The sequence below is a fragment of the Neolamprologus multifasciatus genome, chromosome 9, assembly GCF_963576455.1.
Source record: "Neolamprologus multifasciatus chromosome 9, fNeoMul1.2, whole genome shotgun sequence".
Taxonomy (NCBI): Eukaryota; Metazoa; Chordata; class Actinopteri; order Cichliformes; family Cichlidae; genus Neolamprologus; species Neolamprologus multifasciatus.
In genome coordinates, this window is record NC_140447.1 from 29,489,228 (window position 1) to 29,503,437 (window position 14,210).

Below are 14,210 nucleotides of genomic sequence, written 5' to 3' on the forward strand. Positions count from 1 at the left end.
TGCTGGGCTGCACCAGTGAGTAGGAGTGGGGTGAAGCATTCCTTCAGAGTGTGAGTTGTTTTTTGAACAATCTGCAGGGATTTGCTCCGACAGGCTCTTCCAGTAAGAACACAGAGGGAGGTATGAGGTGGAGAAAAAGATGATCAAGTACTTGTGGGAAAATCAAGCTACAAAACTGACTTGTCACATCACTGGATAAGCTAAGAACAAAAAAACATGAGTCTAGTATGTTATAAGAAAAAGTTAAAAGAAGACAAAGCTTTGAAAAAAAACCTTCTTATATTTGTGTTTTGTCCAATTTTTGTAACAATTCACAGATTCCCCATACTCTGGAGCTTTCGCATTTTGATTTGTGCCTGTTAGGTGGAGCTTTCGCACTTTGTTTTGTACCTGTTAGGTGGAGCTTTCGCATTTTGTTTTGTGCCTGTTAGGTGGAGCTTTCGCATTTTGTTTTTCTCATGTCTAACGAACATCTGGAGCGCAGTGACTCACATGTGGAGCTACTTCACGGAGTGCTAAATCCTGCCTCATACTGTTCTCTGGTGGGTTTCTGCACACAGGCTGTCGGGAGAGTTATGAAACGAATGTGTGGGTGAGTGATTCTCATTTTCTTGTTCTTCGCTGTGGTCTGACTGGGTGTGATTTCATACTTGCTTTTACTTACTTACTTTTAAGTTTAAGTTTCTGGCCGTTGTAGGGCATTTGAGATCTAACTAACTCTGTTACTTGTGAACCAGATCGTCTGGTTCCAGGTTCGAGACTGTTAAACTCTGCTCATTGACATACATTTTTAAAAAATCGTCTGTTTTAATCGACACATTTGTTTGTTTGTTGTGGTGATTTCTGATACAGCACCTGAAAAAGTAATCGTTAACAAATGCATTACACTGAGTTCTTCGTTGAACCGCGGGCATTTACAAAGGCTTGATTTCTCTGCATTAATGAAAAGCAGTCTCTTTTGAGTTTGTCCCACTTTTCTCCAAAAGCCACTGACAGATCAGCTTTACAACATTTCCATGGGCCATTTTTTCCCACTGTCCCTAATGAAATCAGTCCAATCAGGACCCAGACAGTTTTTGAATGTGTCACTGAAATTTCAGTGTACACATGTCAACTTACTGTTGAGGAACTTACTCCAGTGTCCTCTGGTCCTTTACCTCACATGCAGCCCCCAATCATAACTGAGCAGGAGAATTTACTTGTTTTCTTCAGGAAGTTATCTGGATTTGTTTTGGCTTTTCTGGATGTAAATTCCATTTCATTCCTTCAGCTGCTTTGGGGCATTTTCTATTTTCAGGACATATTCCTGAGATTTTTCTGACTTCCATCTACTCATATCTACCTGTAATCTTCCTATTTAGGTTATGCTTGCTTGATGTCTTACATACCACTAACTGGGAAAATTGACATAACATAACGTTGCTACAGTCTGTATTGGACTTTCTTCTTAAAGAACTTATAATAATCATTCAGTTTTTTTCAACTGTAGAAAGAGATTTGTCCTCTGTGTTGCATAGTTGGATTTGTTTTGCAGGTTTTTCTGTTGTTCTGTGTGTAAACTGAACTGTTGCAGTTAAAAAAAATTGAAAAGGGCAAAGACTGTTAACAGCATTTCTTTTTTCAGCATTTGTTTTTTCTTCCTTGTATTTCAGGCATGTTCAAACTTGACTAAAGGAATGAAAATCCTGCCTATCTGGATGTAACTGCCACCCCGTATGGTAATTTTTTCTGTTCACTGCTGCACCGTCACATGAAATCTTAGAGAAATATGATCAGGGTGTCCTGCACTATGTTTTTGGTGGTCGTGGAGTTTCTGTGGATACTGAGAGTTTCCAGAGCAGGTAAGTGAAGCAAATACCGGAGCAGCATGATGCCAGAATATTTACTTTGCTTTAACTTTGCTTTAACTTGCCCTTGATATCACAATATAGTCAACTCTTAAGTGTTAATGAAGTGAAACTTTGCTATTTGACTGAGTTTATTAAATCACTACCAAGTATGTGCAAGCGTATGCACACATTAATGCACATGACATAAAAGCAGCATTATCATAACAAATATACAGCTTTTTCACTTCTTACATCACTATATTTATATAAATCTGTAATTCCCTTGTAATTCAGCAGATTATAAGACAATTCTTACATTTTAGTTTCTATGGAGCAAAGGTAATGTCAAAATATTTTGCTTATCTCAAGCAAAAAGGCTGAATGGAAATAATAAAACTTTATACAAGCAGATCTGTAAAACAAACAAAAGAAATTTCTAATTTTTAATGGACCAGTTGTAACCACAAGCCACTGTTTCCCAGTTACAGGTCCACAGGGACACATAATGAGACTGAAGTTGTTTAGTTGATCACATTAGCCTGTATGAGAGGTTTGATATTCACACTGTTACCTGTATGTTGAAAACAGTCACCCGATGTTAGTCTCTGCTTCTCCTGCCGAGACACAAATGACAGAACAATAATTAAAAGTAAATATCTGCTGTAAATGTGATGTCATCTCCCACTAACACAGTCTTTAACTCATTCTCAGACTCTCAGGTCTCCTGTATTTTTATGGAGAGATGCATCTTGCCGTGCAGCTTCCATGGCAGTTCTGAACCTGTTGTCCACTGGTTTAAGACAGAAGGAAACCTTCCTGTCCATTCATACTACAGTGACCAAGACCAGCTTGGAGTACAAAACCAGCGCTTCATAAGTAGGACTTCACTTTTCAAGGATCAGGTCTCCGGAGGAAACGCCTCACTCCAGCTGACAGAGGTGAACGTTCAGGATGAGGGGAGATACCAGTGCTACACCAGCACCATCAGTGGAAACACAGAAATGTTCATCATCCTGAATGTGGACGGTAAAGAAATAAATATATAAAATGAAAATCAAGTGGCACCTTCTATGGAGTCAAAGCATCATGAATATACATTTATTTTAACTATAGCGCTGTCAGCGTTAATGTTGTTAAAATAACATTTACACCATAACCGCATTAACGGGGCAAATCTCCGTTAGTGAGTAAGCGCGGATCGCCCTGTGCATGGGACTGCACGAAAACAGAGATTTGCCCCGTTAATGCGGTTATGGTGTAAATGTCATTTTAACGAGATTACCGCTGACAGCACTAGTTTTAACACTTATTTGCACATATGAAGTAAATAACAAGTAAATACCAACAACACAACACTCACAAGCTAACGGATGCAAATTTGGGTGCGCGGGCAGGTGGCACGGACCTGTTTTGTTTTTTGTTTTTGTTTTGTTTTTGTTTGTTTTGTTTTTTTTTGGGGGGGAGGGGGGGTTACAATAATAGCAGCTAATCTGGATACTACATGGTTGTGAAAAGATGGTCGCACATCTTCTCCAATAAATAGAGTACTGGTGGAGCCTGGAAGATGAAGTCAGGGTTCCAGCCTTCTTTGTTGGTCTAAATCCTCTGGTGACTGAGAATACTGTATTTTAAAATACTTAAAATATATATCCAGTTATTACCCCTGGTTCTGCTCTACTTGACTAATAGCAGCATCAGCACCAGAGCAGAATGAGCAGCTCTGATGGAGTTAGGTTAGACTCACTTTGTTATTTCATTTTTTTAAGGGAAAAGACTAATGCTGCCACATTTACACCCCTACACAACAAATTCAAGCATAAACAACCTAAAACCACATCACAAACCCGTTTGCACAATAACCATAAACGTACAGTACACTCATATCAAGTAGTTCATGTCTTAAAGACCATCTCATGAACTGATGATATTTTTTACTTATACACGGGGTTGCCAGCTTTCAAAAACCGACTCGTATAGGCCTATGTTCTCCAAAATAAGTGTCCTCCTCAGTCATGCTGCTACATTTGGTGTACATGCTCTAATTTACTATTAACTAAATAATTATAATGGACTTGGTTGTTACTATAATAATGTGGGTTTTTTACATTGTCACTACCAAATCATTTGACTTCATCTTGACTTATAGTTGTAAAAGTGTGTCAGCACAATTCAGCTGAGAGGCAAAGGGACCATTTTGGGGTTTGAAGCCCCAGGGCCTGTGTGTAACACCAGGGCTGATCCGTAGTATTTTTATATCACACTTCAAATTATGAAAATAATACGATACATGCTATATCATTAATTAATAACTATATTTTGAAATGCTGTGTCAAAACACTAAGACGAATGCTATATTTTACTGTGGTATGAGATTCACGAATTACACATTTTTTTGTTGAATTAAATCATGTTAACATGAAATAAACAGAAAAGACAAGAAAATCTCTCTCTGACTTTTTTAGCAAAGTTTTTTCTTTGTTTTTTTCTTTTTCAGCTCCAGTCCACTTCAAATACATAAAAATATATGACACATGCTACATCATTAATCATTATCTGTATTTTGAAATGCTGCGTCAAAACACTAAGACAAATACTATATTTTACTGTGATCTGAGATTCAAGAATTACATGATTTTTGTTCAATTAAATCATGTTAACATGAAATAAACAGAAAAGACAAGAAAATCTCTCTCTGACTTTTTTAGTAATTATTTTTCTTTTGTTTTGTTTTTTTCTTCTTTTTTCCAGCTCCAGTCCGTAAAGTTAATCTCCAACAAGTAGGACAAAGGATCACTTGCAGCTCAGAGGGGATCTACCCTCAACCTGAGCTCACCTGGTCCACCAGCCTTTCATCCAGCATCACCAACAACAACACAACAGTCCATCAGACTGAGCAGCAGCTTTACAACATCAGCAGTTCTCTGATACTTCCAAACAGTGACATGAATCTGAATTACAGCTGTGCAGTCAGCACTCGCAGAAACAGGAAGAGAGCAACCTTCAGGCAACAAGGTGAGTTTAATATCTCATTTGGAAAATAAGAGTTCCACCTTTTAAAAGCTTCATTTAGGTTTGAAAAGTTGTTGAAGTCATTTTGTTCTTTTCTTAAACGTTATACCTTACTTTTTTCTATTTCATGTAATCAAAGGAAATATTAGTCTATCCTTCAGAGTTTGGTGTCTGAGGATAAGTCTCTACAGATATTAAAGAAATTAAGTCACATTGTAATGAGTCATCAGCTTATACACACTAGAAAGGTGAAACCAAACATTTTAAATTAGAATCAAATAAAAAACGTTTTTTTTGTGTGTTTGCATCTGTTCTTTCAGGATTAGTGACTGAGAGCCAGTCTGAAACAATAATCCACTGTTCCCCCTCACACACCCCTGTAACAAACCTCATCTGGAGATTCAACCACAGTCAGATCATCCTGACAAAGACTGACAGTCAGTACACCATCTCAGAGGAGTGGAAGCAGCATGTAAAGGATGTGTCAGAGTCAGGCAGCCTCACACTGCAGGACTTATCCTCAGATCAGGAGGGAACATACACGTGTGAACTCGCTGATGCTGTGGAGGCTAAAATAACTAATATCCTCGTGAAGATCAATGAAGGTAAATTAACATCATTATTTTCCTTTTTGGGGGTGTAAGCATAGCAAAAACAACACACTGCAATACACTCAAAAAATTAGAGGAACATTTTGAATATCAGATATCAGTGTTTTTTGGGTTTTTTTGCTCGATACCTTTACTGATATAACTGAGTAATCTGTCAGGAACACTGTCAATATTTTGTTTTGTTTTTTTAATAAAAAAGTTTTTCCCCGCGTGTGATGATGATGGTGGAGTGGACTGAGCTGATCAAACTGATTATTTTCTTCCCTCCTTTTTAAAGATTAATATCACTGACATTTTTATATTCCCTGGTCCACATTTATTTACAATTTATTTAACTGTTGCCATGGTGAACTGTGCTATTAAAGCTCCATTGATGATGTTTTGCTGCCAGACTCAGAGTTGTTCATCTCACAGCTAATAAACTCAAAATGCATTTTTAAAAACTTCCAAGGAAAAAAATCAGTTATCTGACCTCTTTTTCATTTCAGGGAATTCATCTAATGTTGGAGCAATCGTAGGAGGGATCATTGCAGTCATTGTAGTTTTAGGCTTATTAGTAACTCTCCTGGTACTGTGGAATAATCAGGTAAAAAGACATTTTACACACAGTATTTAATTCCAACTTAATATTGTGTTTGTTGCTTGTATTGATGATTTTTCATGGTTTGTAAAACATTCCTCAGGTTACAAAGAAAATGTGAGAAAACTTTCAAGAGTGAAACCAGAACATGATTAAATCTTATGTCTTAAAACACAGAGCAGCTCTCTGTGAACAGTGTGGAATCTAAAGGTCTAAACTGCTCTCTGCATTCAGTCTAGTTTCTAGTTTTTTGATATGATTTAATAAATAATTAATAGATTATTACTAATTCATTTGAATTCAGGATTGAAATTATTTCACCACTATGCATAACTGATATGTTATCATAGAAAACAGCTGGAATCGTTGCAGTTTATTTAAATCTGTAGAAGTTGTGCGTCGTGATGAATACACAGTATGTGATTGTTTTTATTGTCATTTAACAGAAATGCTGCTTTTCATGAATCACTGAAGCCAGTTTTCCTGTGAGGAAAGAAATGCCATGTGACACCAAACAATATTTACAAAGGAGTCTTTGGGTCACATGAAGGTAAAATAATGTTGTATCAGTTTTTACACTAGAAGTGTCCCACAGAGTGCTGCGACTTTTGTCCAAACTTCTGTAGTATTAGAAAAAAACCTCAACAAGCAGACGAGTGAGGACTTTGATGCTGGGAAGGAAACAGAAAGAAGAGTCTGTCTCCTGAATTCAAACTGGGAGCACAGGAGAAGATTCTGAAAGCTGGTATTGAAATGTTTTTTCATCTGTAATTATTTTTTCCATGTAATTCTCAAAGCAGTATTAATATGTTCAGTTTAATGAGTACAGTTTACTTTCGATTTTTTAAATATTTTAAAAACATTTTCAATGCCAACTTTGAATGCTCACATTGTTTCTGGAATCAAATTAGGAGCTGAAATAATTTTGTCTCTCATGTAAACTCAACAGGAACTTTCATAGATGGAAAACCTGCTTTAGATCTGTTTTTTGAAGTCATCTGGCTAACTCGTGATTTCAGTGTGAATGGTACCACAGTTTGAGCACTTTGCATGGATGTTTTTATGTATTAGAGGCAGCTGCTATGTAAGTGCCCAGTACAGTTGTGGCCAAATGTTTTGAGAATGACACAAATATTAGTTTTCACAAAGTTTGCTGCTAAACTGCTGTTAGATCTTTGTTGGCAGTTGTTTCTGTGATGTACTGAAATATAATTACAAGCACTTCAAATGTTTCAAAGGCTTTTATCGACAATTACATGACATTTATGCAAAGAGTCAGTATTTGCAGTGTTGGCCCTACTTTTTCAGGACATCTGCAATTCGACTGGTCATGCTCTCAGTCACCTTCTGGGCCAAATCCTGACTGATAGCAACCCATTCTGTCATAATCACTTCTCGGAGTTTGTCAGAATTAGTGGGTTTTTGTTTGTCCACCCACCTCTTGAGGATTGACCACAAATTATCAATGGGATTAAGATTCCAGGCCATGGACCCAAAATTTCAACGTTTTGGTCTCCGAGCCACTTAGTTATCACTTTTGCCTTATGGCACGGCGCTCCATCGTGCTGGAAAATAATTCCAATAATTCTTCACCAAACTGTTGTTGGATTGTTGGAAGAAGTTGCCGTTGGAGGCTGTTTTAGTACCATTCTTTATTCATGGCTGGGTTTATGGGCAAAATTGTGAGTGAGCCCACTCCCTTGGATGAGAAGCAACCCCACACATGAATGGTCTCAGGATGCTTTACTGTTGGCCTGACACAGGACTGATGGTAGCGCTCACCTTTTCTTCTCCGGACAAGCATTTTTCCAGATGCCCCAAATAATCGGAAAGAGGCTTCATCTGAGAATATGACTTTGCCCCAGTCCTCAGCAGTCCATACACCATACTTTCTGTAGAAGATCAATCTGCCCCTGATGTTATTTTTTGGAGAGAAGTGGCTTCTTTGCTGCCCTTCTTGACACCAGGCCGTCTTCCAACAGTCTTCTCCTCACTGTGCATGCAGATGCGCTCACACCTGCCTGCTGCCATTCCTGAGCACGCTCTGCACTGGTGACACTCCGATCACGCAGCTGAATCCTCTTTAGGAGACGATCCTGGTGCTTGCTGGACTTTCTTGGATGTGCTGAAGCCTTCATATCAAGAATTGAACATCTTTCCTTGAAGTTCTTGATGATCCTATAAATTGTTGATTTAGATGCAATCTTAGTAGCCATAATATTCTCGCCTGTGAAGCCATTTTTATGCAACTCAATGATGGCTGCACGCGTTTCTTTGCAGGTTAACAATGGAAGAACAATGATTTCAAGCATCACCCTCCATTTAACATGTCAGGTCTGCCATTCTAACACAATCAGCCTGACATGATGATCTCCAGCCTTGTGCTCGTCAACATTCTCACCTGAGTTAAGAAGACGATTACTGAAATGGTCTCAGCAGGTCTTTTAATGACAGCAATGAAGTGCAGTGGTAAGGGGTTTTTTGGGATTAAGTTCATTTTCATGGCAAAGAAGGACGATGCAATTCATCTGATCACTCTTCATAACATTCTGGAGTGTATGCAAAATGCTATTATAAAAACTTAAGCAGCAACTTTTCCAATTTCCAATATTTATGTAATTCTCACCACAGCTGTATACTCTTGAAGGAATCACATCCTGACTCACTATTGATCACATCTGGACGTTCACTCGGAGACTCTGCTTCAGTTTTAAATACACTGGGTGCCCCCATCAGCTCATTAAAGGGGGTACCCATGAAAACCATTCATGGTGTTTTCAAGAGAATTAAAATATTTTAGTCAGCTTTCTACAGTTTTACATTTCAGTTATTTCATATGAAATATGTCTGTTTAATGTGAGGTAGACATGGACACTGACTTTGTTTCTCCTTGGCTGTTATGGTACAGTGCAGCTTTTTGAGTTTATTATCTAACACTTATTGAAAACACTTATTCACAAAATATTTTTTTTTATAATTATTTTTTATTATATTTTGTTGTATATATATTTTTGCCAAATACAGTATGTTTCACACTTCCAGGTCTGGTCTGTTGTTGATTATGTTCTATAGATTTAAATAGCTTAGACTTTTAATTTTTGTATCACCACCTGGTAAATCAGTCCAACTGTAATCCAAGTGTGATTTTGGAGGAAAGACAGACAGTGTTTTTGTTTTTCAAATCAAATCAAATCACTTTTATTGTCACATCACATGTGCAGGTACATGGGTACATTACATGCGAGTGAAATTCTTGTGTGCGAGCTTCACAAGCAACAGCGTTATGCAAAAACACAATAAAATAAAACAAGCAAAATATAAGGATGGCTAAATCTGAATAAGGCTGGCTAAATCTTTTCCTTGGATAAAGCTCGATGTCAAGCAAACAACTACGGGATACAACTGAAATACTTATTCACAACATCTTAATTATATACGTAAAATAAGACAACCGAAACATGTCGAACCCCAGAAGCAGGTACTATTTAATATACAAAACCTGAGATACAGATGAAAGGCTGCTGAACACGGATGCACAGCAGACGAGGAGGAGCTCGGTGGATAGATTCATGTTTATATAACTGCTCATATATTAAGTCAGAAGTAGGACTTCACTTTCCAAGGATCAGGTCTCCAGAGGAAACGCCTCACTCCAGCTGACAGAGGTGAACATTCAGGATGAGGGGAGATACCAGTGCCACACCAGCACCATCAGTGAAATGTTCATCATCCTGAATGTGGACGGTAACAAAACTCTTTTTAAAAGAGAGGAAAGACTAAAGCTGCCACATTTACAACCTACGCAAGAAATTGAACCACAAACAACATCTTGAACCCGTATTATTAACTAAATAATTATAATAGTCTGAGTTGTTACTACAATACCTAATCAGTGATGTGGTTATTCAGCATTGTCATTCCCAAATCATATGACCTCTGACCTTTGACTTATAGTTGTTAAAGTGTGTCAGAGGAATTCAGCTGAGAGCCAAAGGGACTTTCTGTGGTTTGAAGCCCCGAGGCCTGTCTGTGACACCAGGACTGATCCAGAGTCATTTTTATAACACTTCAAATACATAAAGAAAACATGACATGTTACATCATTAATCATTATCTGTATTTCGAAATGCTTTGTCAAAACACTAAGACAAATGTTATATTTTACTGTGGTCTGAGATTCAGATTCAATTTTCAGAAAAGGAAAATTGTGACAAGAAAATCTCTTTCTGACTTCTTTAGAAATATATTTTTCTTTTGTTTTTTTTATTCTTAGTTTTTTTTCCAGCTCAAGTCTGTAAAGTTAATCTCCAACAAGTAGGACAAAGGATCACCTGCAGCTCAGACGGGATCTACCCTCAACCTGAGCTCACCTGGTCCACCAGCCCTTCATCCAGCATCACCAACAACAACACAACAGCCCATCAAGCAACAGCTTTACAGCATCAGCAGTTCTCTGATACTTCCAAACAATGACATGGATCTATATCACATCTGTGCAGTCAGCACTCGCAGAAACAGGAAGAGAGAAACCTTCAGAAAAAGAGATTATACATCCATCCATCCAGTGGAACATTTTCATCAGATGTTTACAGGAGATTCAATCTAAACTCTGTGGAGCCTGATCTCAAGGGTTTTAAGTCTGACACTGAAACCAGAGGATCTTTCTGTCTCTTCAGATTCACTGTGATGGGAGCGATTTCAGCCCTGAGTGATCACGCTGATGTTTGCACAGAGCAGATAATTTAGTGAATGTTTTGGGACATTGGTAACAGTGAAACTGTTTATTAGTAACGTGGGATTGTTTGTGTTCGGAGTATGATCTGAGATTCCTGAAGCTCTTGTCACACTGGTCACAGCTGTAGTTTCCTTCCATGTGTGCACGTTCATGAAAAATACGATTACCTGAACATGAGAAGCTTTTGTCACAGTGTCTGCACTTGTATGGTTTCTCTCCTGTGTGGACTCGTTTGTGTGATTTAAGGTCACCTGCAGTGGTGAAGGATGACCCACACTGATCACAGAGGTGCTTTTTAACCCCACTGTGAATCAGTTCATGTTGTTTTAAGTGATGTGATGTGGTGAAGCTTCTCCCACATTCTTTGCAGTATTTTAGTTTGTCTCCAGTGTGTCTACGTTGATGTGTTTTTAGGGCGTCTTGTCGACTGAAAGTTTTCCCACAAAGGTCACAACAAAAGTCTTTCCCACCACCACAGTGATGACAGGGTTGAGAACTGGATCCATCTGTGTCGCTCTGCTTCTAAACAAAGACACAAAGACAGTGAAAGTCAGTCCTTCAACACTTTTATCCTGAACGTCGCCTGAAATAAAGAGCATCTCTGCAGACGTCCAATTACATTTTACTGTTTTAGTTAACACAGATAACAATATAAATACATACCTCACAGTAACTGCACTTGTAAAGTCTCTTTCTGGTGTGGATCTGTTGGTGTTGTTTCAGGTGACGTTGAGATTTAAAAGTCTTCTCACACAGGTCACATTTATAAGGTCGTTCCTCAGTGTGGGTACACATGTGGCGTTGTAACTGCCTGTTGGTTGTACACTGTCTGCCACACTGTTCACAGCAGTACACATCATGTCCAGTGTGAATGCGTAGGTGTGTATTTCGGCTCCCTATCTGGCTGAAAGTTTTGCCACAGATGTCACAGCTGTATGCCTTAATTCCAGAGTGGGTAACTAGATGACTCTGTAAGCTGCTACTGCGACTAAAAGCTTTGCCACACTGATCACAGCTGTACGCTTTAACTCCACTGTGGATGAGTTGGTGTTGTTTTAGGTGACCCTTCAAGGAAAAAGTCTTTCCACACAAGTCACAGCTGTACGCTTTAACTCCAGTGTGGATGACCTGATGACGTTTTAGATTACCCTTCAAAGTAAAATCCTTCCCACACTCGTCACAGCTGTGTTTTTTCTCTCTCTTTCTTCTGTGAGGTTTGTCGGCCTCCTGAGAGCGCTGACTTCTCGCTCCATGTTGGTCCTGCAGTGACAGAGATACAAACAGAGGCAGTGAGTGAAATGCAGTCGTGGAACAAACTCAACCTTCAAACTCCCTCCATCAACACTAGTTTTAAACCTGAAGGTGGAGTGTGGCACCAAACACCTTAAAGGTCTCTTATCACCACCTGCTGGTAGTTCTAACACATTACATCCAACCTGGTGTTAAAAATAATTCATGACTGTTCAAACGTTTCACTGTAGAAAACATTGGATTCCTTTTTGATTAAAGGCGATTAAATGTCATTCATTTTCAATCTATATTAATCGCATTTCAATTTGTATGAGCAAAAAAACTCAAAAAAGGGAAAATATACACACTTAATGTGTTTACTGCCTGATATCGGGCTACCGTTGTGGTGCTTTGAACGTGTTTTTTGAAGTGATAAACCAATATTAACTCTGTTCGAACAACAATAATACCAATAATAATAATATTATTAATAGTAATCAGAATAATAACAACAACAATAATAATAATAATAATAATAATAATAATAATAATAATAATGTACTTCCACAGCATGTCTTTTATTCTAACTGCTCTCTGCAGATGGCCCCGCCCCTCTGTTATTCTGCTGGAGGTTTCTTCTTGTTAAAAGGGAGTTTTTCCTTCCCACTGTCACCAACGTGCTTGCTCATAGGGGGTCATATGATTGTTGGGTTTTTCGTCTGTATGTATTATTGTAGGATCCACATTACAATATTGATTGATTGGTAATTTATTTCAACATGTGAACAATATACAAGTACATTTAGAAAAGAAAAGAAAAGAAGAAAAGAAAAGAAAATAAGCACCTTGGGGCAACTATTGTTGTGATTTGGTGCTGTATAAATAACACTGAATTGAATTGAAAATTTAATTAATATCACTACTACAACTAATAATAATATTAAAGAACAATAATTGCTTGTGACTTCTTAATGTTTGTAAACACAATTTAAAAATACATAATAAAATACAACACAGTGATATAACAGGTTGGGAGTATGAGAGTTTTAGACGTGACTGATTATTTGGTGAAACTGTGATATTTTCCTCACCTTCTGTGTTGAGCTCATTGTTTCCTCTGTAGTGACTCAGCTGAGTCCAGATGGCTGAAAATGTTCCTCTGCTGCTCCGTCAGACTCTTCTCCTCCTGCTGATCAGCTGGGACACAAAACAGATCTTTGTTAGGCTCCACACTGCACTGAAGAGTCAAAGTGTCTCATATGTTCATCTGACAACACAAAGTACAAATTTCACTCTGGTTGGTTGTAGAAACCTTGTGAGACGTGTTGTGCTGCAAAGTGAGGAAACTCTCTCACTCACTTATACTTCAGGAGGAACTTTGTGACATTGGCTCTAATATTCTAAGCAGCCCTTTACTATGACAGGGCCAGAAAGTCCTATTTGAAGGTTTGGGAGAAGGACCGTGTTAAAGGTGGATTGGGGTTTATACACTTTGTTATGATACAGGTAAGGCTGTAAGAGCCTGAGAAGGTGTCCTGAATGAACCTCTAAAACCAGTTTTCAGCTAACGACTCTGCTTCAGTCTGGAAAACAGACGTCAAGGCGACAGGTCTGTAGTCATTCAGTCCTGTGATGGTGGGTTTCTTGGGAACAGGGATGATGCTCCAGGGATCTGTTGAAGATGCAAGTAAAGATGGGAGCCAGCTGTTCAGCACAGGCAGGAGGGTGAGACACCGTCTGGTCCGGGGGCTTTCCTGAGCTTCTGTTTCTGAAATAGTTGGCTCACATCCTCAGTGTGTATTCTGAGTTTCAGGGAGGAGGGGGGGGGTGAGAGGTGTGATGGAGGTCGATAAGTCTGGATTGGAGAGGGTGGTGGTGGTCTTTTATATTTGTATAATGGTTGAAAAGAGCACCACTGAAGGAACAAAGGGCTGGGAGGTCAGTTATTTGAGCATTAATATGCAAAATCAGTGGTTTCAGTGCTTTCCTTCCTGCTTTGACTGCAGCTGTGTTTAACACAAGAAGAAATTATTACATTCTTCACGATTATACTTTATTCTTTGTGGGGGAAGTGCAGCTTTAAACCTTCACATGATTCAAGTCAACCCAACAAATCAATCTGAACGATCACAAGTGGGAAAAACTTCTGTAGACAAAATGAAATAAAACCCAACATTCAATCCACAACATGATTAAAAACATTCTTCTACCAAATC

At 38.5% G+C, this 14,210-nt stretch overlaps 1 protein-coding gene and 2 pseudogenes across 5 annotated transcripts in view; 2 read left to right on the forward strand and 1 right to left on the reverse strand.

Annotated features, from left to right (window-relative positions):
* Positions 1 to 38: 38 nt before the first annotated feature.
* Positions 39 to 9,070, forward strand: LOC146511791 (uncharacterized). Of its 4 annotated transcripts, none has more exons than XR_014875967.1 (8): positions 39 to 592; positions 1,653 to 1,841; positions 2,541 to 2,855; positions 4,578 to 4,841; positions 5,159 to 5,443; positions 5,938 to 6,035; positions 6,476 to 6,579; positions 6,656 to 9,070. XR_014875967.1 is itself a non-coding variant. In XM_085171975.1 (8 exons), the coding sequence occupies exons 3-8, from the start codon at positions 1,769 to 1,771 to the stop codon at positions 6,491 to 6,493; spliced, it is 1,053 nt and encodes a 350-aa protein (XP_085028101.1). In that variant the 5' UTR covers positions 39 to 363; positions 432 to 592; positions 1,653 to 1,768; the 3' UTR covers positions 6,494 to 9,070. The 4 variants fall into 4 exon arrangements, 3 of the variants coding, with proteins under 3 accessions (XP_085028101.1, XP_085028100.1, XP_085028102.1); XM_085171975.1 differs by having other exon boundaries at positions 39 to 363; positions 432 to 592; positions 6,476 to 9,070; XM_085171974.1 differs by having other exon boundaries at positions 6,476 to 9,070.
* Positions 9,071 to 9,196: 126 nt separating this feature from the next.
* LOC146511792 (uncharacterized) overlaps positions 9,197 to 14,210 on the reverse strand; it is a 28,225-nt pseudogene continuing 23,211 nt past the window's right edge. Inside the window, exons 4-5 of the transcript XR_014875963.1 lie at positions 11,428 to 12,024; positions 9,197 to 11,286 (exon numbers count right to left, since the gene is read on the reverse strand). The product of XR_014875963.1 is annotated as an uncharacterized LOC146511792 (transcript). The remainder of the gene's footprint in view (positions 11,287 to 11,427; positions 12,025 to 14,210) is intronic.
* Positions 9,255 to 13,134, forward strand: LOC146511793 (programmed cell death 1 ligand 1-like; annotated as a pseudogene).

What these genes read in the sequence shown, in the direction of transcription:
- LOC146511791 (XM_085171976.1), top strand. Translation starts at nt 1,769, where the DNA reads ATGATCAGGGTGTCCTGCACTATGTTTTTGGTGGTCGTGGAGTTTCTG. An exon ending in ACTGAGAGTTTCCAGAGCAG is followed by an intron (nt 1,842 to 2,540) that starts GTAAGTGAAGCA and finishes ACTCATTCTCAG; the next exon opens with ACTCTCAGGTCTCCTGTATT. An exon ending in AGCAACCTTCAGGCAACAAG is followed by an intron (nt 4,842 to 5,158) that starts GTGAGTTTAATA and finishes CTGTTCTTTCAG; the next exon opens with GATTAGTGACTGAGAGCCAG.